Source organism: Numenius arquata, chromosome 9 (assembly GCF_964106895.1).
Source record: "Numenius arquata chromosome 9, bNumArq3.hap1.1, whole genome shotgun sequence".
Lineage (NCBI taxonomy): Eukaryota > Metazoa > Chordata > Aves > Charadriiformes > Scolopacidae > Numenius > Numenius arquata.
In genome coordinates, this window is record NC_133584.1 from 29,269,449 (window position 1) to 29,293,028 (window position 23,580).

General features: G+C 41.6%; 1 protein-coding gene across 3 annotated transcripts in view; it reads right to left on the bottom strand.

Moving 5' to 3' along the window:
- FARP2 (FERM, ARH/RhoGEF and pleckstrin domain protein 2) overlaps window positions 1–23,580 on the bottom strand; it is a 79,962-nt gene that overhangs the window by 15,810 nt on the left and 40,572 nt on the right. For 2 of the 3 annotated variants that reach the window (XM_074153048.1, XM_074153046.1), the window contains exons 8-13: window positions 22,800–22,895; window positions 21,262–21,425; window positions 21,047–21,115; window positions 19,854–19,911; window positions 18,883–19,123; window positions 5,533–5,711 (exon numbers count right to left, since the gene is read on the bottom strand). In XM_074153048.1, the coding sequence (XP_074009149.1) occupies window positions 5,533–5,711; window positions 18,883–19,123; window positions 19,854–19,911; window positions 21,047–21,115; window positions 21,262–21,425; window positions 22,800–22,895 (807 nt within the window). Of the gene's footprint in view, window positions 1–5,532; window positions 5,712–18,181; window positions 18,189–18,880; window positions 19,124–19,853; window positions 19,912–21,046; window positions 21,116–21,261; window positions 21,426–22,799; window positions 22,896–23,580 lie in introns of all 3 variants that reach the window. The other variant, XM_074153047.1, reaches the window with a different exon arrangement.

The following is a 23,580-nucleotide window of genomic DNA, read 5'->3' on the forward strand; positions in this document are numbered from 1 at the left end:
TTATAAATGGACGGAACGACACACTCGAGCTGGACTGTACCTTCAGCAGTCCCCTACATGATATGAGACTTTCAGCTAACAGGTATGGTTTTTGTGTAACACAGCTTTGTGTACGCCTCCTCCTGGGCCCTGCACAGGATACTATAGAGCACAATGCCCTTAAGGAACTAAGTTGTATGGATAAATAGAGTTTCCCAAGGGAAAGCAAAACTAGGCCATGGAATCAACCACAGGCTGTGACAACAAGAGATCACAGGGAGCCTCATCTCTGTAGCCATGGCAGAGATGACCCTGCTGTGAGCTCTGCACAGCATCACTGCACACACACACACCTGCTGGCTTCATCCCTCTCCTCTGCATCGCCTCTCTGCTGTGGGACTCCCTGCCAGCCTCCCGGCTCACCTGGACCTGCCAGCACCTCACAACCATTTAAACAGTTGCTTAAAGAGTTACCCTCAAGTGATGCATACCACCTAGTATACTCTTGAGAGCTCTGGAAAGCACCCTGTCTGTCCCCAATTCACACTCTGTGCTTTGATCCTCACTCGAGTGCTTCTTCCCCTTTCTCAAAGATATTTTTCTGGATTGTTTCTTCCTGAAAAACTTACAGAATGTGAAGGTGCACAGAAACACTGTGTCCATAACCTCGCTCTTTTCCTACCTTGCACGGATTACCTTTTTCATCACCTTTGAGCACATCTACAGGTTCCCACTTTATTCTCCAGCTGACTGCATGCTAGCCTGAGGCACAGATGAACCACTTCCCAAGTATCTTCCCTTCTTTTCTCCCTCCTCACTGCATCACCAGGTTCTGTTTACTCTCTGAAGTTCTTGTTATTTTCCAAATTGCTCCCTGCTAAAATTTAGTGCCCTTAATTTTCTTTTTTTGTGTTCTTACACCAGTCCTAACTGAATCCCCTTGTGCTGAGTCCTGGCAGCAGAACTTATAAAGGCTGAAGATAAAGGACAATGAGACTAAGAAAGACTCCTGGCTACCCTGCACTTAGATCACAATGTCACAAAACTATCAAGTCTGGAAATTATCAAATAAATAATAATTCCATGTACACAAAAATGCGTAACTTTCCACTGAAATGCCAGACTTGAGCAGTGGTAAAAATTACTCTGGGTGGGGGGGCCTCATCAAAAACCCAAAGCAAAGCAGCACAGCCCCAATGCTGCTTTAAAGTGGGTTGCTACAATCACCCTCCATTAGAAAAGGGGCTGGGAGAAATCTGCCAGTAAGATGAAAGAAAACCACAGTGACTTAAAGAGAAGAAAGTAACAAGAAAACTCAGCTTTCTCAAGGTTTCAGTACAGCAATATCAGCATCACAGCAGCATGGAGTGGAAGACACACACTGCAAGAGTTGAAGAGTTTGCTGAAGAATTTACATGCAAATGCCCTGACTGAGCAGGTGGAATTACAGTGGCATCGGTACCTTTAAAACCAGAGCTCTATTAACAGTGATATTATATTATTACATTTTTCTTGTACAACAGAGCTGTAAAACTGCTGTGAAATTTTACTTGGTTAAATTTAACCAATTTAACATTGGTTTCTGCCAGGGTTTGTTTCACTTAAACTACTGTCTTCAAATGGACATCAAAGCCTTGGAAGTTTCAAAAGCTGACCAAGCTTAAGACAAGTACAATAAAAAAGTTCCCTTCCAGGATTCTCACTTTTATAAATTAGTTTCAGCCTGAAAGATAACTCAAGCTGCTGAAGTATCAGGCTTGATACGAGGCAGAATAAGGCAGAAAGGACTGGGCTTCAGCATTCAGGACAGACAACGGAGTCACTGCTCATTATTTCCAGGCTATGCTACGCCTACTATAAGGATAGATGAGAGGAAGAATTTAAAAAAAAAAATAAAAAAATCTATTAAGTAGACAGTACAGTAGAGCGTAGAGTAGAGAAGATCTGTCTAAGATAGATCTGTCTCTGAAACAGTAAAGTGATCTGTCAAAGCTATAAACTCATAATGCCAGCCCACAATATAACTGAGACTTCAAGCTTAGCCTTCTCGATTACAGAAGAACTTGTTTGTATCTGGACATACTTTGCGATGCTTTGGGCATTAGGTACTGTGCTATGTCCATACACACAAATCACTGAAGCTTTTCCAAACCTTCACAGTACCAGCTGGCCTTGCCCACGCCCTGCCCTATATCTGCTCAACCAACACGGCACAAAAGGCCCCATTTTATGGCCCTTGGCACTTTTACCTCCAAAAGTCTGAATGAGATAGCAAGGCTGAAAGTTGGGGGAACGTGGGTGGAAACAACCCACAGAGATTTATCCCAACTCTCAGTTATTGGTTAAACCTTCCTCTCTCCTGCAAGCCCATATTCATGCCACGTCTGCACTATGGGTGGTTCTTAACAGCATCGCACAATCTGGCTCAGTTATTTGCCTCCAAGAGAAGAGTGCCTGGACGATTGTCCTGCTGAGAGCTGCTTGTGTCCCTCATGTTGCAACACGTAGCTCCACTGAGCTGCACAGCACATCTCAGAAAGATCCCTTGGCATCCAGGAGCAATCACAAGAGAAGTGAGCTTTGGAAGCACTAAATCCAGAGCAGCACCTTTGCTCACGGTGCGATTTCTGTATGTTCCCTGAGCAGCTGAGAGTCAGGACATACAGAGCAGAGATCTCTGGATCATCAACTGAGATGAAACAAGAGTGAGCGTGCTTGTTCCTGCTGGCACCGAGAAGTACCCAAAGACATGGTGAAGCAAACAGCACAGGCCCATGACCTTCGTGCCCGAGCATCCTGACAGAGGTAAGACAACCAGAACATTGGGTGGAGCAAGCAGAAGACCAGGAGTAGAGAGCACAAAAGATGGTTTCTTTTTTGAGGCTGCACAGAAAACTAGATTAGTGTGGCCACTGACTCCATAAGGAATGGAGTCTGGATGATGGAGCCTTCCCTGCACTGCAATGGAAGGTCCTGGATCCTTCTCAAGTACCAAAGAGTCAGCAAACCTGGCTGCTCACTTGCTTTCTCTTCAAGAAGGCAAGGCGAAGCAGCTTGGAGAAAAATGGTCAGAGAAGTCTGCTGTTGGGTGGACTTCTCTATCTTACCAGGAGAAAAGCAGTGTACTGTGGAGTTTGTCAGATACTATATAACATGCCCTACAAAGGCAGTGTCTGGTAATTTGTTATCTACATCTGAAAAGTAGCCAAAGAATGCATGCGTCAACATATTATGCACACACTCATTTATTTCTCCTGAGTGCATCTGAATGCTTGGAGTCATTGCTTAAGAGGAGCTGGCTGGACTAGATTTCAAGAGGTCCCTTCCAACCTCAATGATACTGTGGCTGTACATTCTTGATATTCCTAGCAACCACTGGGAAAGCCTGGTAACAGGGTGCAGTGTGGACAAAAAAGAAAACCCAAATCACACACCGACATCTGGCCATCTCTCTCATTTTGAAAAACTGTGGAGGCACATGAAGCCACTGCTTACCAAAGCACACGATGTGATGTCAGTATGAAGCAGTATGTCAGCTTTGCCACACAGACCAGAAGAGGCTTCCTGCACAGAGTACATAAGACTCTGGAGAAACTCCTGGGAGATCTTGGTCAGAATCTGTGGACTACCACCACTTACTTCACCTTTCAGAAAGGCTCTGCAGCATTCCAGTGTGCAGGAGGATATAGATATAGATGATGCACTGGGGCAGAGAGGCCTTGCTCAGTGTTGCTGAAGCACAGAGCGAGGAGCTGAAGTTCATGTCTCAAGGACTAAAGGTGGAATCGCCTCCAGAACAAAAACATTTTATAATTAGGATTACCTGAGAAAGCAAGGGTGAATCCTGAGCTCTTCATGGGGGTGAGGAAACTCCCACATCATAAAACATGCACCTCCCTCAACTTCAGAGCTTTCTGCGGTGATGTTGGGGAGTTCACAGCTAAGGCAACCAGTGCTTACTGATGGAAAGAAAGGAAAGAAAGGAAAGCAGTCTAGGCTAGAGATCAGTACCTAGACATAAGCGCATCTTGAAGACCTAGAGTTGTTCCTGCTTTGAGACTTGTTGCAGCCACAAAAGTCAGAGGCATTTCTTGCATCCCTCTTGATAGATAGCAAGCCCCGAGGTTCCACAAGGCCACTGCACTGTCCATCTCTCACCAGACAGAAGAGTCAGCCATGGAGAAGGCAGCGCCAGTGATCCAGCCAGCCCTGCTGGACAAGTCCGTGACTGACTGGGTGTAAGAGGATGCACTGTGATGCCTGCTGCTGAGAAAGCTAAAGTTGAGGTCAGGTCCTCTACAGTGTGAGAGGAGACACCTCAGGACCACTCTAAAGGTCCTGTTATGATTAGAAAGAATAGCTTGGAGAACCAACGTGAACGTTGAGAACGGTGAGATAGACCAACGAGACTGTGGTTAGACAGCGTGGAAAGTAAGGAGCCTTAGAAGAATGCACCTTATGTATTAACAAATGTTAGCTCTGTGCCATTCTCTACACTGGTAAATGAAATTATTTTAGAACACATTTTTATTAGTGACACTTTGCACAGATAGCACAGTCCAGTGAGCTGACTGGGATTAAATGTGACAGCATTCAGCAAAGATAAGGCCAGGTTCAACATCACTATGTGACACAATTTTTCATTACTGAATGAGCCAAAGGCAACTGATTTCCAGAATCAACTGCCACCTCCTCCATCAGCCTTTCAGTGTACTGCACTGGCAAGAATCTCCTTGAACGGTTCACCTGCTTTGGAGTGTCCTTTATATAGTGTCAGCACACAGACAAGGGTTTTTTTACATTCTAATGTAATAGTTACAGCCCAAAAGGCAACAAGTGCACTGCTACGGTTTTATATCAAATACGTATCAACTGTTGCTCCCAAACAGCTCATCTCAGGAACCTATGTCTCGGAGTATCTCAGTTTGGAAGGAGCCCATAAGGATCATTGAGCCCAACTCCCTGCTCCTTGCAGGACTGCCTAACACTGAACCATACGACTAAGAGTGTCATCCAGACACCCCCTGAGGCTTGGTGTCATGACTACTTCCCTGGCAAGCCTGTTCCAGGGACTGACCACACTCTCAATGAAGAACTTTTTCCTAATGTCTAGTCTGAACTTGTTTCCATTTTGGGGTATAAAAGGCAGATTCCGAGCCCAGCTCCCTGCCGTGCTGGGGCCCTTGGCAGCAGTTCCTGCTAAAACAGCAGGAGGTGGTCCCAGCGGCAGTCACCAAGAAGACCCCTATGCCAAAAGGGTAGCAAGGATGAGATTGTGGGGCTCTTTTGCGTGTGTGTGGTTGGACTCAGTGATCTCAGAGGTCCTTTCCAACCATGAAGATTCTGTGATTCTGACGCCTGCCACAGCAGCGAGATACACAGATCTGACCAAACCTTCAGCATTACAGTTTTTAACACTAACCACCGAACACATCTGTCTTACCACAAAATATAATGCAATCAATATTCAGTGGCCAGCGAGCATAGCTTCTCACCTGAAACCATCACTTTTCTCATTAGGTAAACTCCCAGTCGCATCACTATCTTTCTTACCTTACGTTTCATTTCATCATCCTCTTCTACCCTGGCACCGCCAGCATCACTGAGGACAGGACTCAGAAGAGGAGATGAACCCTGGCCAGCTGCATTCAAGTTCACCTGAAATGGCGGGTTCAAGCCCAGGGGTCTCTTCAGCAGGAGGGAAGAGAGCTGAGGGTGGTCCACTGGAAGGCCTGGGTGGGAAGAGAATGAGAAGATGGAGTGGAAAAGGAGAGAAAATGGTTTCAAAGACAGTACATCTAAGACAGTTACCTACTGTTACTGTAAACCAGAACTGCAATCTCAGATTATTTAAAAAAAGGCAAAAGAAAAAAAAGAGGCATATACATCCAAAGACTTAAGTGCATATCTCAAAATAACCAGGGTTCCCTGCAACCCAGCTGTTACATGGCAGCACAGTAAGGACAGACACCTTTACAACTGCATTTAAGGGAAAGGATAAATTGTTTAGTGTCTAGGAAGAAGTGCTCAGTCCCGCTGGATTTTGTTGAGAAGCAGCAGGGCTCGCAACACAGGATCATATTGCAGTAAAAAGAGTACAGCTTTTAATTTTTCCTTTTAAAAGTAAGAATTAGTTTTCACCCCAGGGAAAAGCGAGGACAAATCATTCCACTACTCTCCACTCCAGAAGATAAAGCTCATTAAAAATACACTCACAAATCAGGGAATCCAAAATTGTACTGATGGGAGAGGAAAACACATTGCTATACAAAAAGGGAGCATGCAAGAGATTTCGTTCCTGGCTCTTCAAAGTACACAAATAACCTACTGATCTCAAAGGAAAACTATTTTGCAGCACTGAGTATTCGTTGGATGGTCTTGCACACAGCAAAATCTGTCTGAAGCAGGAGTAACGTGCACTGCTTTGCTTTAGGTTATTAATTGTCAATCTTATTTTTATATTATTTAATTTGTGGACCCTTTAGAGATTTCTGACAGATAAGACACCATTACAGTGAATTTAAGCCTATGAACAGTAGCTGCTCTCCTCTCTTCTGCAGACCCCTTAGCAACAGCAGGCAGACACCCCTTGGGGCTTCACAGTGAAAACAACTGCTCAAGCTGTGCTTTTTGGGACCAAACGAAGGCAACAGATGCTCCAACTACTCATGCTATGCCCACAAAATTACTAACCAACCTCACTGATTGTTTTTTCTGCTCTTCCCTGTGATAAACAGATAAGCTTCGTCAGATCAGCCAACCGATGAGTACCAGGCACTTCAGTATCTACCGCTTCCAGCACAGCACTCCAGCCCCCAGCCACACGCGCAACCCTCCCAGTATGATCTGGGGTGTGTTACAGGCAGAGAGCAAGGGCTAAATCACCTCAGTGAAGGCAAACAGAAAAATTGGCAGCAAAGCCAAAAATGCCAACTTATCGGTTCCCACACCACTTAAAAATCATCCCGAAAGGCTTTAAAAAAAAATAAAAATCAGCCCCTGTGGATATCCAGTATGTCTCAACAACAGACACAGGGCACGAGCGCTGGAGAAGGAGTCAGGAGCTTTTGGAGTCAGTCCTGGCAGGAGTGACCATTGCTCTCTGGCTCAGCAAGCAAAACGCCTATGTGACAATGGGGAGGGAGCCCAAGCTCCTGGTGTTTTCACATTGACAAATGCAGGAAGCTAAACAGTGCTGCGCTCCGTCACCTGGAAGAGATTCAGATCATCCAGGCTGCGGAGTTAACTATTAATACACTAGTCGAGCACAGTCATTCCGGAGAAGATTTTTGTTTCTGCCTGAGCATTTTTCATTCCCACTGCTTTTAATATCAGCACAGGAAAGGAGCAAGGTCTGGCATTTGTTTCACCGATACGAGGACGGGAGGTTATTGGAAGTTTGCTTTTACACGTCTAGGATGGTGAAACAACAGTTTAAAAACCAATAAGCTGCAAGTTTACAGGGGCAAGGAACTTCTATAAATTCTTGGAATTTAACATGATGTAGCAACACGTTCCAGAACATGTAACTTGAATTGCTTCCGGATAGAGCAAATGTTCAGATACAAGGGGAGCAAAAGGGATATAACTTGCTCCAAACCCCACTGCTTGCCTACGTCAATTGGGTTGTTCCAGTTTTTATCCCCTCCAACAGGAGGAGCTGGCCATTAAATTAATTTCAAACACTTGCTCATTTCTTTCTGGCAGCAAAAATGCCCTTGTCCAAAGGCAGAGTAATTTAGGAAAATGAGATGCACATTCAGCTCCCCAAGAAGCCCCGATGCAGAGGCACAGGGCGTCCCCTCTCCCTGAGCCTGGGAGGGGGGTGCCTGCAGCTGCAACTGCCCTGCACTGCCCGGGGCAGGAGAGCCCTTCCCCAGCACACCCCTACGGGACACCCGCTGCTCGTGTCCCTAGGGTGAAAGCAGTGAAAGTTCAGGAAGGAGCTGTTACAGCTGCAACTTGTAATGGGCTGTCATTAATGTGACTTCCAAAACAGGCCTTTTCTAGAAAGGACTATAAAATGTCATGCAGCAGCTTGGGTTAGCTTTGTTGCTAACATTTGTTTAAATGTTTGCTATAAATTCAATATGATGGCATATCTTAGAAGATGATGTTGTAAGCGTGTAATGAAATTTTCATTCTCATAATCCAACAGTATTTCTCCACTAGAGCAGCAAGGGGGGAGCTCGCAGTCAAACAGCTAAGATGTGTGGTGATTCTCTAACCTCCAGAAGAAAGGATGGTAAAGGAAGAATCCATGCCACAGCTGGAGCAAGACTTGCTGCTTTCCACAGCTGTTCAACATAGAAAACTCCTAATTTAGTAGAAACATCGGTGTGAAGACCAAAACGCATGAATGACTTCTTCAACATCAAATCCTGGTGCACTGAGGTCTCCCCTGCCCCGCAGGCAGCAGCACCCTCCAGGCAGATTAAAAGGGATGTTTCCATGTTTCAGCATTCTGCATGAAGTGGAAATTTGTCCTCTACATGTAAGTCGTAAGACAAACATCCCAAAGTGGGAGGGCTCGCTGTCAGCAGGAGGCAGGGTGTCCACGCAACGACCCTGGTGTTCAGCGCTGTAAGCCAGGCCCTCACGGACCCGGCTGCGCTCTGTACACAACATTTCTGTTTCCACATCACACACAAATGAACTTAACACAACAGCTAAAAATGTGACAGTTCAGTGTAATACTCCACATACTCAAAGATTTTCAAGAACACTAATACTTCTCAGTTAATTACACTATGTAGTTATAACCATGTATCCTTAAGCAAACAAAACCACAGTTTCATAGAAAGACCGAATGTATATAATTAAAAAACCCCACAATTAAGTCTAACAGTAAAAGATTGCAAAAGCACTGTAGTTTGCATGAACACAGCTATGGGCTTCAGTGAGGATGCCAGCCTTATCTTTCACAGCTACTGTATATTATTGTCAAATCAGTGTATTGTTGTTTATGCTGCCTCTTCTTTTGTCCAGGTATAAAAATGTGAAAGCCTCTATCCAATATATAAAACTATGACTTAATAAGGATGTTTGTCCACTCTACTTTTTACTGAGAGGATCTTCAGTGTATACAGGTGTGAAGGTTCATACTCAAATTTGAAAAAGAAATATGTTTATAATATTATACAAGACCAGTCACAAGAAGTTCGTTACGGGATTACAGAACAACCTTAGCTCAGCTGCTGTACACATGGCCTTACCTTGTATTTTCTTCAAAAGTACTCAAATCCCACCCCCCTCACTGCCATTATTACAGTTAACATACAGTTGGTTTCAGGGGATTTTTGCTCAATACATCTATTTAGTGTCCTATATCCAAAATCTATTCCTATTTGCCTTGCTAAGGGAAACACAGCAGAGATCTTCTCTAACTCGTCAGGCGTTTCACAGGGAATACTCTTCTTTACCACTTGCAGATTTCAGAGATGTGGGTAGAGAATGAAAATTTTGGAAAACTATTACCTGGTGCCAATCAGCAATGCTAGAGAAAGCAAGCCAAGAGCTTCCAGGAAGGATGCAAGAAGAAAGAAGGCAGGCAGCCAGCAGCCAGGTTTTAAGCTTCGCTGGTCACTTACTACATTAGCATAAACCAGTTTTGGTTCCACATTAGGAAGAGCAGCAGGTGACATGCCAGGGAGATGAAACCACCTTCCCCACCAAGCTTTGAGAATAAAAAGAAACTGATACATGAAAAATTAGAAGTATTTTCTCCAGAAAGAAAAAAAAAAAGAAACGAGTAAGAGGAGAACAACCTGCTAGATTACTTTCTTAAATTTTATCATTTGAACCATCAGGAGCCTCTAAATTTCTGTTGTCTGAAATGAGTTGTGTGATGCCTTTACTGTGATAAACTAATAGAAGATGTCCAGATATATATACTAAGACTTTTTTCTTTTTTGTGGTTTTAGATCAAGCTAAGTTGAAGCATACTTTTACAATAGTTTAGGGAGAGTATATTTCATGCTTTGAACTCTCACAAAAGGAAACCGAGGGGTAAAAAAAAAAAAGACTTAAAATTGTGTATCTGAGTTATTGTGTAACTGCAGAAGTGCAAAGCAAAATTCTGTTTCTTTTGGAAAAATTCTGGTCTGTGGGAAACGTTCAGCTCCAGCAGGTAAACGGAGGTGGTCCAGGTCTGAGCCAGAATCTGGACTAAAAAAAAAAAAAAAAAAACAAACCACTGCGGCCATGGTGTCGCTAAATGAAAAGAGGAGAGTTTGATTTTTCAGATCTGAAATATCAAATCTAGGTTCTGTCATACCTTACATTACCAAGATCACTGGCTAGCTGCTGTTTCAGAAAAAGAGAAGCACACAGCTCACAGCTTAATGGCCTTTCCTTCCAGATTAATTCAATTTTAAATGGTAAAAGCTCTGACTAGGGGAGTAGGCCAGTTTATTACAAGACAGGTTTTGCTAATTATATTAATATAGATTAGCTTTTACCAAAAAAAAATATTAAGTAGAAGCAGACTTCATTTGGGAGATTTCACTGAGATAACAAGCTTGATAATAAGATACTAAGCTTTTGGCATCACTTCTCAGCTATTTTTCAGAGGATATTTCCATTCTTCAATCTAAATTCAATCTCTACACATAAAGCCAGATTTGAGTGCAAAGCTTGACAAAAATAAAAGGCAAGTACCGGTTCTGTAAGCTTTACCCTTGAACACTTACAACAATTCAAAAACAGACAACAAAAATAGCATCCCAATAACAAAGTGCATTATTGGATGTACTAAAATTTATGTGAGGTTCAAATGTCAGCAATTTGACAGAAGGGAGTGCCCCTTGCATTTCTCTGGTTTATTCCCTTTGAAGATGAATCATTACTATATTTTTTAATATTATTATTACTACTACTACTACTACTACTTCAAACAGATAAGATTCTTCTTATGCTACAGCCTTGAAGTGGCTGATCAGAAGATGACAGGAGCCTATTCAGAGCCCCCTCCTGCCCAGTGCCCAGCAGAACTCATCACATGCACAGACCAAATTCTTATTTCTAGACTGAAAGCGTTCTGCAAGCTAATGGACTACAGCTGAAATCCTGGAATAACCCCAATCTTCCTTATTTCAAAATATGACAACTAATACATTTTTCCCCTGCAAATCTTTCCTTTAAAATAACAACGGATAGTTGGGAGATAGAGAATCCCAGAAAAAAAATTATCGAAGCGCCTAAAAAAAAAATCATCCAAGAGACTTTAAATTCCCAGATTTCCTTCTGTCTTACACTCAAATGGGTACAGATGACATTAAACATTAGAACATGTTTATGGCATGTTTAGTGAAACCGTATGTACCTGTGAAGTTACACCTACACATGGTACTGTAGGAAAGTCCTAACGTTGGTCTCGGTTTTACAGTTATGTCCAGGATCTGAAAGGATCACCCTTCTTTCATCACCTTCCCCGCCTTGTCGAGGCTACGCTGCTTGCAGGCGAGAACGAACAAGTGATTACAGACTGCAGACTGTGAACTTTTGTACTGCCACAGGGTTAAACAGAAACCTCTTTATGCTGTATTGACAGCTTTGACCTGTCGGTGCTCAAACCATGACTTTGCCCAAACCTCTTTTCGCAGCATGGCTGAAATGAAGAGTCAGGGTTTCAACCTGAATCGCTTCTTTACGGCAGGTATGTATTTTCCTTAAGTCTATGTAAAATTGGTTTAACTTTGCAACAAAACCAAACAAAGCATAGTTAATCAAATTCAATCCGTGTAATAAAGTAATATAACATGCTATGTTCTAAAATCTCCTGCTGTTCAAAAGGAAGTCAGAGTCAATTCCGCCCGATAGTTCCTACTTGCACAAAAGCAGTTTTTTGGAGTAAGACACTGAATTCAAGCTAGCCCAGAAACCTGCACAGCTTACTTTTGCAAGTACTATTGACTTTTTTTTTTTTTTTAAAGCAAATGTTTATGTGATTCAGGAAAAGAGGATTTACTCAGACACTGGTCATAGACTCCTGAAGGAGAACATTCAATCTAGAAAATATGCAATTGCCTCAATACTCTGTCTACAATAAAGGACAGGCTTCCAATAAAAGCCAATATACAGGAGAGAGTTCAAGGGACATAGCCAGTCTAAAAAAGAAAATGTCTCCACAAAAAATTAATTCCTATAATGAAATCTGAACTTTTAGTCCCACTTGTATCCCAAGCAAAAGGTTTGCACAAAACAGCAATTTGAAAACCCCACAGCAGTATTTGCCCCAGCTGTGCTCTACTTTCAACAAAGTGGTACAGGAGGAAAACTGCCTGGACAAATCTGGTAATAAAACTCTAAGATGCCTTGGCTAGGAGAACAAATATTTATTCTATTTCAAACACAAGGGGAATGAAAAATAAAGCTAAAAGGCCCACATTGTCATTTATATTAAAGTTTTCCTTATTTTATTGCATAAACAATTAAAATTATGAATTAGTACAAATCTGTAGGTTCATAACCGGCAATCCGAACAGACACAAAGATATTAAAAATCCCAACATGTAATTCAATAAAACATTTACTGTATAAAGTTCAAGAGATAATTAAGAAATTCCAGCCCTCTTTTGTTTCCTTTCCTGAAAAGAGTAGCACCTATTTAACTGGGGAGTCACTCTAACCAAGGCACACATACACCCTGTACGTACAAGATAAACGAGCATTTCACATTTCTTACCCATCCACAGGGCTTTTAGGAGCCATGCTCTCCGCTGCTATCCCAGCCTTATGCATCCAAATGACAGCAGAATACTGTGACTTTGGAAAATTGATAGCAACAGCTTCCCCACAAACCAGGTTCAATTTGAAACCTGCAAATTTGAAACCTGCAAAGCTACAGCTCACCCAGTGGAGCAATCCTACGATGGCCCACGAGCAGGTAATAAATTACGTGGATATATGTTTGGAACTGTGAAGTCTCCCCATATTCATACCAAGAGTGTATATGTATCCCCATACATACACACATAGCATTTATGACAAGTGCGACGAAAGATCTATTAGAAACTCCAGGTAATGACTACAATGCAAATTGTATTGTATACTCATCCATTCAATCAATACTGGATAATTATGGCTTAGAATTTTTTGCAAAATGACAATAATGGGAATGACTTACCAACAGGTTTGCACCAAAAATCATAAAATTATAATGACATTTATTAGTGTCTCCATGAAATCTTACCACTTATCAAGATTTGCAACTAAGCAAAAACTACCACCACCAAAACAAACCAAAAAAACCAACACCAAACCAAAACCAAGCCACCAACCCAAAAAAAAAAAAAAAAAAAAAAAAAAAATCCCTTAAACAAAGTCACCTACAACCACAATACAAATATACACAGGAAAAAGGAGATCAATAGTTGGTATTATCCAGCAACTCTGAAATTTACTGGAAATTAACACGAAAGTTGAGAGCAGATCATACATTGCCCTATTCCATCCTAAGACAAAATATGATAAGTCCTGGGAAGTATGCAGCATGTATTACTTGAATAATGAGTGAGTACTTTAAAATTACAAAGTCTACACACAATAGATAACACAGGCTAGTAAAGTTTACCAAATGTTTTACTGGGTGGTGGATAGGTCAGAGAATATTCTATGACCCGTCTTTTGTGCAAATTAAAAGAGTTCCACTAACTGCATACACGAATATCAAAAATTCTGATGTAAGGCTTGACGCTTAGTAAATGTGCATAAGCATAGAACGGTTGTAAATATACACATGCAGGTCTACAGGTACAGATGAAATTACCCACTCAAGACACGCATTTCTTAGTGTCTTTCAGTCGCAGTGCAATGCGCAAGTTGAGTACTGCAAGAGAGCAAAACCTTTCAGCCTAACTCATTTTGAAAAGCCACTAATATTGACATTGCTTTCTACGGCTGCATGCAATTGCTAAAATAGGAGAACAGAAACATGGAAGGATGGATGCCAGCCCTATTTCACCGAGGAGCAGGAGCGATGGCCCTGGCATGCTCCCCTCAGTCAGCAACCGCCGCGACAGCTGGCGGAGGCAGAGGCTGTAGCAGGAGAATCAACCTGGAAACCTCAGTGGTTCTCTGTACTAGAAAAACACGGCACTAAAACCTGCACATCAACTAGAAATATAAGTACCTATATATGTCCTCCCCTGCCTCCCACAGATGAGGGCAGAAAGCAAACATGAAAGAACGTACCTGCAGAAGTGGCAGTGTTGGGGGGAGGAGAGGACGACCACTCACTTGCCAGGGACAAGTGAAGGTTTGCACCTAGGCTTTCATCTGCTCCTACCACAGCTCCTCAAACACCACCTTCTGCAGGCAGGCACGCATGGGATACTCGACAAAGATCTTCTGATTTTTCTTATGTAATCTCCCCCTTTTTATGCCATGCGATTCCTGCAGCAGCTTTCACTGCTCAGGGTCTGCAAGGGTCCCAGGTCTCTCGGTGAGGTGGCTGGCACCACCGCCACACGTGCCAGCATACCAGTCACCTTCTTGAAAACAAAACTTGTGTGCTCAGGAAAAAAAAAGAGATCAGTACAAGGAACTAAGTTTTAGTAGTATCAACGGTGTAAAACCAAACCAAACCGCAAGGAGTAACGCTGACAGCTTAGCACCATCGCTGGTGCTCAGGACATAACCCCACACTGCACCGAAGTTCACCAATTCCCTTACACTACCTAAAGACAAACAATGCGGACAGAGAATGGAAAGCCCTTCCTTCTCTTGCCTTCTCCTGCCACCTTGAGAGACAGCTAGGGGAGAAGAGGATGCCAGGCATGGCTCAAACGCACTAAAGTAACTCACAACTGGTACTCGAATTCCCTGCGAAGCACTGAGCTGTCCTGTTCCCCTGAAGACACGCTGGTTTTCTCTCCATCTCTATTGGAAAGTAAATCTGAACTTACCCCTCTGGAAGAAATGATGAAGAGCCATTTCTCACAGCTTTCTTGCTACAATACAAATTCCAGATACTTTTGTTGTCTTTTGTGCTGCTCTGGGAAACCATCGATAAAACAACAGAGCTAAGCATGCGACTAAATCCTCAGATGCCATATAGCTTTGAAAATCAGAGAAACCCCGCAAGAAACCATGACAGGTATGTGCTATCAATTAGCAACAGCATGATACAACCGGCAGGCAGCAGAGGCACGGGCAGCAGCACCGAACTCTCACACAACACCACGAGGGCTGTCAGCTTGAAGGTGCTGAGCAGCACTGGCTTTGCCAAGCTTCCCAACGTAGGTAGATAGGGGAGTCCGGCGATGTGAAGGTCAGTGTTGCTGGTGACACCCGTAACCAAAACCTTCACCTGAACAGCTCCATATCCAGGTAAAAGCTCTCCCCACCCCACTGCCACATCCTCACCGGTGGCTCCACACAGCTTGCTCTAAGCTAAAGGACCAAGACCTTAGTCACTCCCATTCCTTTAGAAAACAAAAGGGGCATTACATTAAGACTATTACTACTTTTAAAAAAGAAAAAATCCCTGAGATTTAAAATTGCCAATAAAAGATCTGCATAGCTGCAAAATATAAGAAAAGAAACACATTGAAGACATCTTTTCAGATTAACTGCATTGCAAGAAAACGTATTGGCAAGCCTTCTTTTTCCTAAAATCTTTTGAAAACCTAGATAATTTAGTTAGATTTATTCCCACAGTAAGCAATTCTGAAAATGAATGCTTGTGATCAAGACACAGAACATGAAACAAAGGCAGACACAACTATATGTAAATAGCTGAATCTTGATTCTTTTTTTAAAAGACTGAAGAAATTAACCGCCTTTCTCTAAATCTTTATCTACGTATTTGTCCCTGATTCTACCATGTGTAAGACAGTTTGCAGACAGGAGTCCTTTTTCTATGTTTTTCTTTTTCTTTTCTAAGTTACACAATGTAGTTAGTCGTGGGAAGGAAATCAGACAAACCACCTAAAAACATACTTAGAGGTACCAGCTTTGGACACAACTGAAGACCTCCTCTAAGTGCCTATTTAGAAACGTCACATTACACATCCACGACACCATCACCACAGGTAGGAATAAAGAGCCAGAACACACATTCAACAGAAGAAAACTAAAACCAAACCAAAACGTATAGCACTTATAAACAAAAAAGAGCAAACTGCTGTACATTCCTGTAGGTCCAAATTAATACTTTGTTCTATATGTGCTTTGATTTTCTGTGCCACTGGCAAAGGCATTACGTTTCCGATGGAACAACTGTGACTCCACTCAAACCCAGTAACCACCACATAAAAGCCAGTGCTGTGAAGAATAATCATACCTTGGTAAAAACTGAACTAGAAGAAATGGGTTTTACCTCCTCGTTTCTATCACACCTTGAGAGGAATTCCTTTGAAGTTTTAGTTATCAGAACTTTGAGAAATAATAGCATTTTTTTAGAGGTTTGAGTAAAGAATGAAGGTCTTTTAATGATATATCAAGACCACATTTAAGAAAATTGATATGAATAATATTGAGCATAAAGTCATCCTTGTAACTGTAAGCTGCTTATTTTGGAGGTGTTGATTGTAACTAGCACTGCACTCTCTCGGCGAAGGACTGAAAACAGGCAAGAGGGAACCCCAAACCCAAATGGCTGAAGATGACAATGCTTTCCATCACAAGGGTTCAGTCAGGTATGACGCATTTCATATTCTTGCTCATGCAGAAGCAAAATACTCTAAAAAATGCTATTATGAGCTGAAGCTCAGAATTTCATCCTCCCAATCTGTCGGGTCAGCAGACAGGAAGGATGTTTCACAACTTTTATTGTTTCACCTCAATAAATGTTGCTAAATTTGATGTGACTGGTTCAGTAACTGTCTTTTCAATTACGCTTTAAACTTACAGATCAAGTCTCATGTCAAAGTCACCTGACTAAAGAAATTTATAAAAGCAGTGAAGCTCTAATTGTTGTCTGCAGTATTCACTCCTCCTAAAATCTCAATTTCTCAGAAAGATTATGGTATTTTTCTGAATGCAGCCAGTATTTCAAAGAAAAAGTAAAAGCTACCACTGGGTTTACCACCACTTATCTTCCACAGATAAAGGACATTTTTATGAATGAATTTGTAAGCATTTTTATGCAGAGTGATTAAATAAAAAGAAGCTGAGACAAAATGCAATAGGGATTAAGTGCTTTTATAGTCTACGCATGTATCTCCAAACTGCTGTAAACTGTTTGTTGCTGGACTGCTGAAGGCACTTTCAAGTCAGAAAATACAATGATTGTCTTCACAAGAAGTTTTGGTGACTGCTATTTTCATTTGATTGCGTACACATTCCCTCCTCTAAACTACTACGTAGGTTATTTATTCTTCAAAGTATACCACAGACACACTGCATAGGTTGATAGTTTAAAACTTTCCTTCATCATTGAAGATCGTCCGTTTTTTGGATTGTGGAAACAAAAAGAACCTGAAATGAAGACTCTCACTGCAGTGCAGGAAACAGCTAATTTATGGGATGCAGCTGCTTCTTAGGAAGCATGTGCAAGTGACTATTGCATTCAGGTGGTGGAGGAACAGCATATTACATCAGACTCTTACAGATACATTTATAGCCAAAGAAATCCTTCAATATACTGTAATTTGTATGTCTCTGTGAGGCAGCTGATAATACTTCTCTGAAATCAGTGGTTTTTCCTAAATGCAGTATTTTGCAAACATCGTAGCCTAGGTTAACACATTCTGGATGCAGTGTGATGCATACAATGCAGCACCAAAGCTAGGATGCTTTGAGGGAAACTGAAGAGGTACATGAAAAACATAAAAAAAAATCAGCTATGTTATGTGATTTAAAATCCAGCCACTGCATTGGAGTTTTCTTGCTTAAAGTGACTGACACTACACCCTTTTGCCTTCAAGGTCTGAACAGCATAGAGGGTTCTGTCACAAAAATCAAGAATCAATCAACATGTGCCTTCTCTCTCTGTCCAGTCTTCTTGCGTGAGATTTTTTAAATTATTGTGGAAGTCAAAAGCAAAGTTTTCACCGGTGGCTTGGGCAAAAGGGTTACTAAAGAAAAGGTTTACATCCAGTGGTGCAGCAGTTTCGGAGTCCCAAGAGTCCGTGTCTGTGCTGTTGGAGTCTTCCGTGGTGGTAGGCGGATAGCTCAGCTGCTCCAGCTGGTCAATAATGTCCGTGAACTGAAAGGCTGAGCTGGACTCGGAGCGGACTGAGTAGGCGGGGAAGTTCACCATAGAACTGGCCTCCGAATGGTTTGTGGAGCTGTAGGCATGCAGGGAGGACGTACCATTCAGCGGCAAATTATTGAGGGAGCTGCTCTCAGAGCGGTTGTTGATGAGCGAACTCGTTTCGGATGGGCTCAGGAGGCTTTGCATTCTGCTTGCTTGGGCTTTCACTTCAAACAGCTCTGAGGTATCTGATGGTCTCTCATTGCCATTAAAATCACTCCCATCTTCAAATTCAAACTCATCTTCCATATTCATATCTACTGCTTCAGTTGAGTACCTGTCAGGGCTTGACTGGGAAGAGACTGTATTTTGCTGAAGGGCATCTGTAGTTAAGCCAGGCGACTGTGACACACACTTAGAAAAATCAGCGCCCTTTAACTCTAAACCACTGTACACGTATGAAAATGCCTCAGAGCCCCCAGCAAAAAAGGAAATTTCTGCTGGGTCATCATCAATAAATTCCTCTGACACCTGTAACTGTGAATTTGTCAATGTGAAAAGAGGGGCACCCCGACTGCCGTGCTGACACTCTTGTTCAACAACAAAAACACCTGTGGTAAAGTCATCCTCATCATTGTCATTTTTACAAACAGCAGCTCTGCTCTCCTTACTGCTCTTCTCTACGTCTAGATCTAAACTGCAAGCACTCTCAACAACAGGACACGCAGGGTTACAGTTTCCTGCAACACTACCAAACCCAACACCTTGGAGCATGGGAGATCCAGGCTGCTGCATCAGATTCCTCCCCGCTTCTTCTGCTGGCGCTGCAGTGTTTTTTTCTGGAATCCTTGTGTATGAGGCTCGGGGGTCCAAAGAGGAAGGGCTGGTTTCTGCAAAGATGGGCAGGACAGGAGTAGGAGTGGCCGATGAGTGAACTGAGTGGAAGGGGGCAGCTGCTGAGGCAGGAGACCCTGGGGTTCTCAAGCCCTCAGTGAATGGGACACTCTAAAGAGGAAAAAAAGTAGAAACACAACAGATAAAAAGATTTTCATAATACATAAAACCAAACGCAACATCCAGTTCCTGATGCAGAAGGAATACGTGCTTCAAATTTTCAATGTCCAGCAAACAAAACATTGCATATAGAAATAGATCCAGCATCCCCAGTAAGAGGCGAGATCTTTTTTCCTGAATTCTGATAACTGGATGGGAAGTTAAATCCATGTATTTTATAGCCTCTGCTGAAAAAGCATCCACAAGGGGAAGTAACACAAAACACTGACAGCAAAATCCTGTGATGCCTCCTTAACCTCTCGCATGTAAAGCAAGCCCATTTGGTGAAAAACTGATTTCTTGCCACTGACTGTAGAAGGCATCTAGACAATGAACTCAAGACTTCCACAGAAAGCAGTTAGACCTGAAGACAAACTGATCCTCTGAAATAATAACATACTATAAAAGTATGACATTTGCTTTTCAGTTAAGCTGAACTTAACTGAAAAAGGAAAATATTACTCACTTTAAACACCATTGGCTGCAACTATCAAAATTGATATCACCCACAAGAAGAAGAAAAACCGTGCATCAGGGACAAAGATCAAACAGCAAAAGCGATTCCAGACAAATGGATCTCGCAGATCACCTTCCCTTCACTATCGTCTTGGAAAGCTGGTTATCAGCTTCCCCAGCTGCAGGATGGAGAGTGCTGCAGAACGGAGAGTGCTGCAGAACTGACCTGTTTTGGCACATCAGTGTTCGAAGTGCGGGTGGACGCTCTGGCTTTGCTGTGCCTCCTGCAGAACAGAGTATCCTGTGAGTTTCCATGACATCAATCAGCCTTCTCCCTTCCCCACTCAGCTACTTCCATTCTAGTAGCCAACAGAAACACCTCAAGCTGTATTTTATCAAGTTTTGTTAATAACTAGTTCGAGATTTGAAAAGTTGCAAGAGTTGTAAATTAAACAACGCAAGAGTGAGAAAAATACAGAAAAAGGAATAAAACAAGATCCAGATCGTTCATACCACTGAAGAAGAACTCAAGAGCAACTTGGGGCAGAAGACTAAATTAAATAGCACACTTAGTTTTAACTTCTTCCTTTGTCATCAGTATAAACATCTACAAATTAATGGCTCCAAAAATAGAGTAAGTTAATGTATAACAATTTTACAAACAACTGACAATTCAGTCAACCATATCATTTATGGCATACAAAATTCTGTATGTTACACTCCAAGAAGCGGTATCCTGCATCACACTCATGGTTAGATTCATTCTATGTCAATAATTTACTAGAAAATTAATCTTTCATACAGGAAAGGAGCTCAACTGTAGTCCAAGACATTAAAAATATTTATTTGTAGTAGATTAATGCAAACTTAAAAAAATTCCTGTTAAGTTCCTATAATCTTTCAGACAAGAGATTACGAGGAGTTTCCCACATGGAGACAGGATAGTTTCATAGTCAAGTAAATGACACTTTTATAGTGAAAATGCACATTATTAATTTATTTATATGTTTAGAAATTACTGAGTATTTACGGTCACAGTTTCAGACTTGCAGATCTCAAGTTCAGTTATATGCCCTGCCACTGGCTACTTGCATAGCTACAGCGACATGGAGGTAAGTCCTCACCGATTTCAGTGAACCTTCAAAACATACTGAACTTTTAGATGGCCAAGTCACACATTACCCACAGACATTAAACCGCAATACCGAAAACTTTCCTAAGCTTCTTTGCATCATCACAAAATGGTAATTTTTTTTTACATTTAGTTCAGCTACCTTAAATTTGAGGTAGACCTCAGTAACTGAGAAGTCAGCAAATGAGCATGCCTCCCAGCACCATTTAGAAACACCGAAGTTCAGGAAATAAGGGCACTATGAAAGTCTCAACTACATTTCACCTTACGAAATTATTTGCACCTACCTTTCATATGGAGTTTTCTTCATCCCACTGTCCTTAATATAATCCACTAGTTGCTTCTGTGTTCGTCCACTGTGAACCCACAAAAGTACAAACATTACGAAACACGGTGGATGAGAATTACAGATGGAATGACTTTGGAATGCTTTTTCCTTCTGATCTCACTTTCTAAGATATAAGGATTTCAGCTTTAATAAATCTGTTATATTTCTCCCTACCTGTATCTGAATGATGACCCTCTGGTGAAGAACACCGCTTTAGCCTTTGGCTTTGGCTGATCAAAGAGCCTAAAGAACGTGTGATATTCAACACAGATTTTCCAGAAGTTTTTACATTCATCCCTACTTCCCAAAAGAAACTCCAATGTATCTTGATACGGGCCCTGGGAATGAAACACAAAAGTTAAACAGCACATAAAATAGCAGTGGAGGAGAGAAGTACAAACAGGTGCCAACAAAAAGTCTGAACCCCAGTGAGATGCAATATTTTGCTAAGTCACTTCTCATACGCCTTAAAGCAATGGAAGTGATTCTGAAAGCAGCTTAAATCATTTAATAGCTTTCAAAAATATTTGTTTACCTTGAAACTGTAAAAATGTTTAAAATGCACTAGACTTTAGAAATGTACTAAATATAATCCACGTTAAGAAACAGGGATCACAAAGTTAGTAATTTGAAAGAAATTAAAATATTTAAGTGAAATAGTAGCGATTTTGAAATACTTTTTCCTTAGAAGTTCTGATGCTTGTTTTACTTCCTGAGATTTAGACAAGACTGGAAAATACCGTGTACTTCAATGAACAGTTATCACATGAAATTTCTGCGGGTCTCTTTGCGAGACGCATTACTACACATGCAGACAGCGTGTCCTGCTTCAGGTTTCCTTGATGTCCAAACGCTTTTTTCCCCCCATTTTAACACAACCCTATGTTGAATGTAATCTAGTCATCCAGTGTGGAAGCAACAACAACTTTGAGGTATCTGCAATCAAAAACACTTACTGTAAATCAGCCAAGCATGAAAAATAATACTCTGCTATACAGACACACAAAAAAGATAAGGCTGTAGCAAAAGTAATCACACAGTCCTTAAAATTAAGTTCCAACAATATAATCTCAGCCATCTCTTCTTTCCTGAAGTGTATCAGGTTATTCTGATTTGAATCAAGAGACTCTCAATCAGATTTTTCATTTCAGCAGCACATATTCAACGTGTTCCTGGAGCAGTCATATAAAGCAATTGCTGTTTGTACCAGGAGTGTACTACAGTGTTCTTTTAGGGAGCTACAACCAAAAGCACTCTCTAACGCTCTTTTGCCTGAGCAGCAGAGATTTACTATTTCAATGTTTAAGTTACCTTATTCATTGTGACAATAATGGATCAAAAAGCTCACAAGAGTGTTAACCTCCATTTATATCCAAAGGAAAAATTAAATGTAACTTTTTCAGGGTAAAAGTACTGAGATAGTATGCACCAAATACTTGGGTCTATTTTTTTTTTCTATCTTACATTTACATGTGTGTTTGCCTATGTCACGGATAAGCTAAGGCTGATTCACGAAATCTAAAAACCTAAAAATCTAAAAAGACAACAGACATGGGGTGACAAAGGAAAGATTTTTACTGGTATGATGAAGCCAGGCCTACTCCACTGAAGTTGTTTTATAAAATTACAAGCTCTATATTTTTTCATAATAAAATTAAGTACACGTGGTTTTTTTTCAACACTGACCAGTTTACTATTACAGTAAAACTTACACAGACCTCTGGGTGGAGTTTAATAAGAAATCTTTTCCTCTTGAAGCTTAGTTTACGGACCTTCGACCAGTTGAAGGTATTGATTTTCGTGTTACCCTGAATTAAAATGGTTAACAGTTAAAAGTTGGCAAAAGTTTCAGAACTAAGAGCAGCAAACAAAATTCTGTTGCAGGCATACAGACATGTGCATGTGCACACACACCTCCCCCCAGGCCATTCTGTTGGATTTTTATTTCTGGTGACAATATTCCCTTAAACAATTTTATCTTTCAGTACAGGGACAGGTACAAGCGTGCAGTGTCTCTGTCTCTGCACAGACACTAGAGAATGGAATGAAAAGCTAGAAAACCAGATGGGAAAGAAACGTTTCAACCCCATTGATATTCACAATACTTTACAGTACAAGCAAAATGAAAAGTTTCATTGTATTTAACATGCTTTCCTTTTCTTTTGCACAGAACTCTAGACACACTCCTCTAAGTCGATTTTTCTAAGTTGGCAGTACAATATACTGAGCAGTAATTGCCACAGACATGAGGAATCCTGCCACAAGCTCTCTTGCTCACAAACCCCGCTTATCTGGCTAAAAGCGGGCTAAAACCAGGCTCTGCCTTCACCCTCCTGCCCTACACCAGCCCTCCCCCCTCCCTGTACCACTGACTCCCAAAGCCTCAGGGGAAGCGATTCTCCTGTCACCCTCTGTAAGTAAATGGAGCCGAAAAATGGTACTTCAAGAGAAAGACCCAAATGAGCTGAAATTATGGAAACCTTAGGGGCTGAG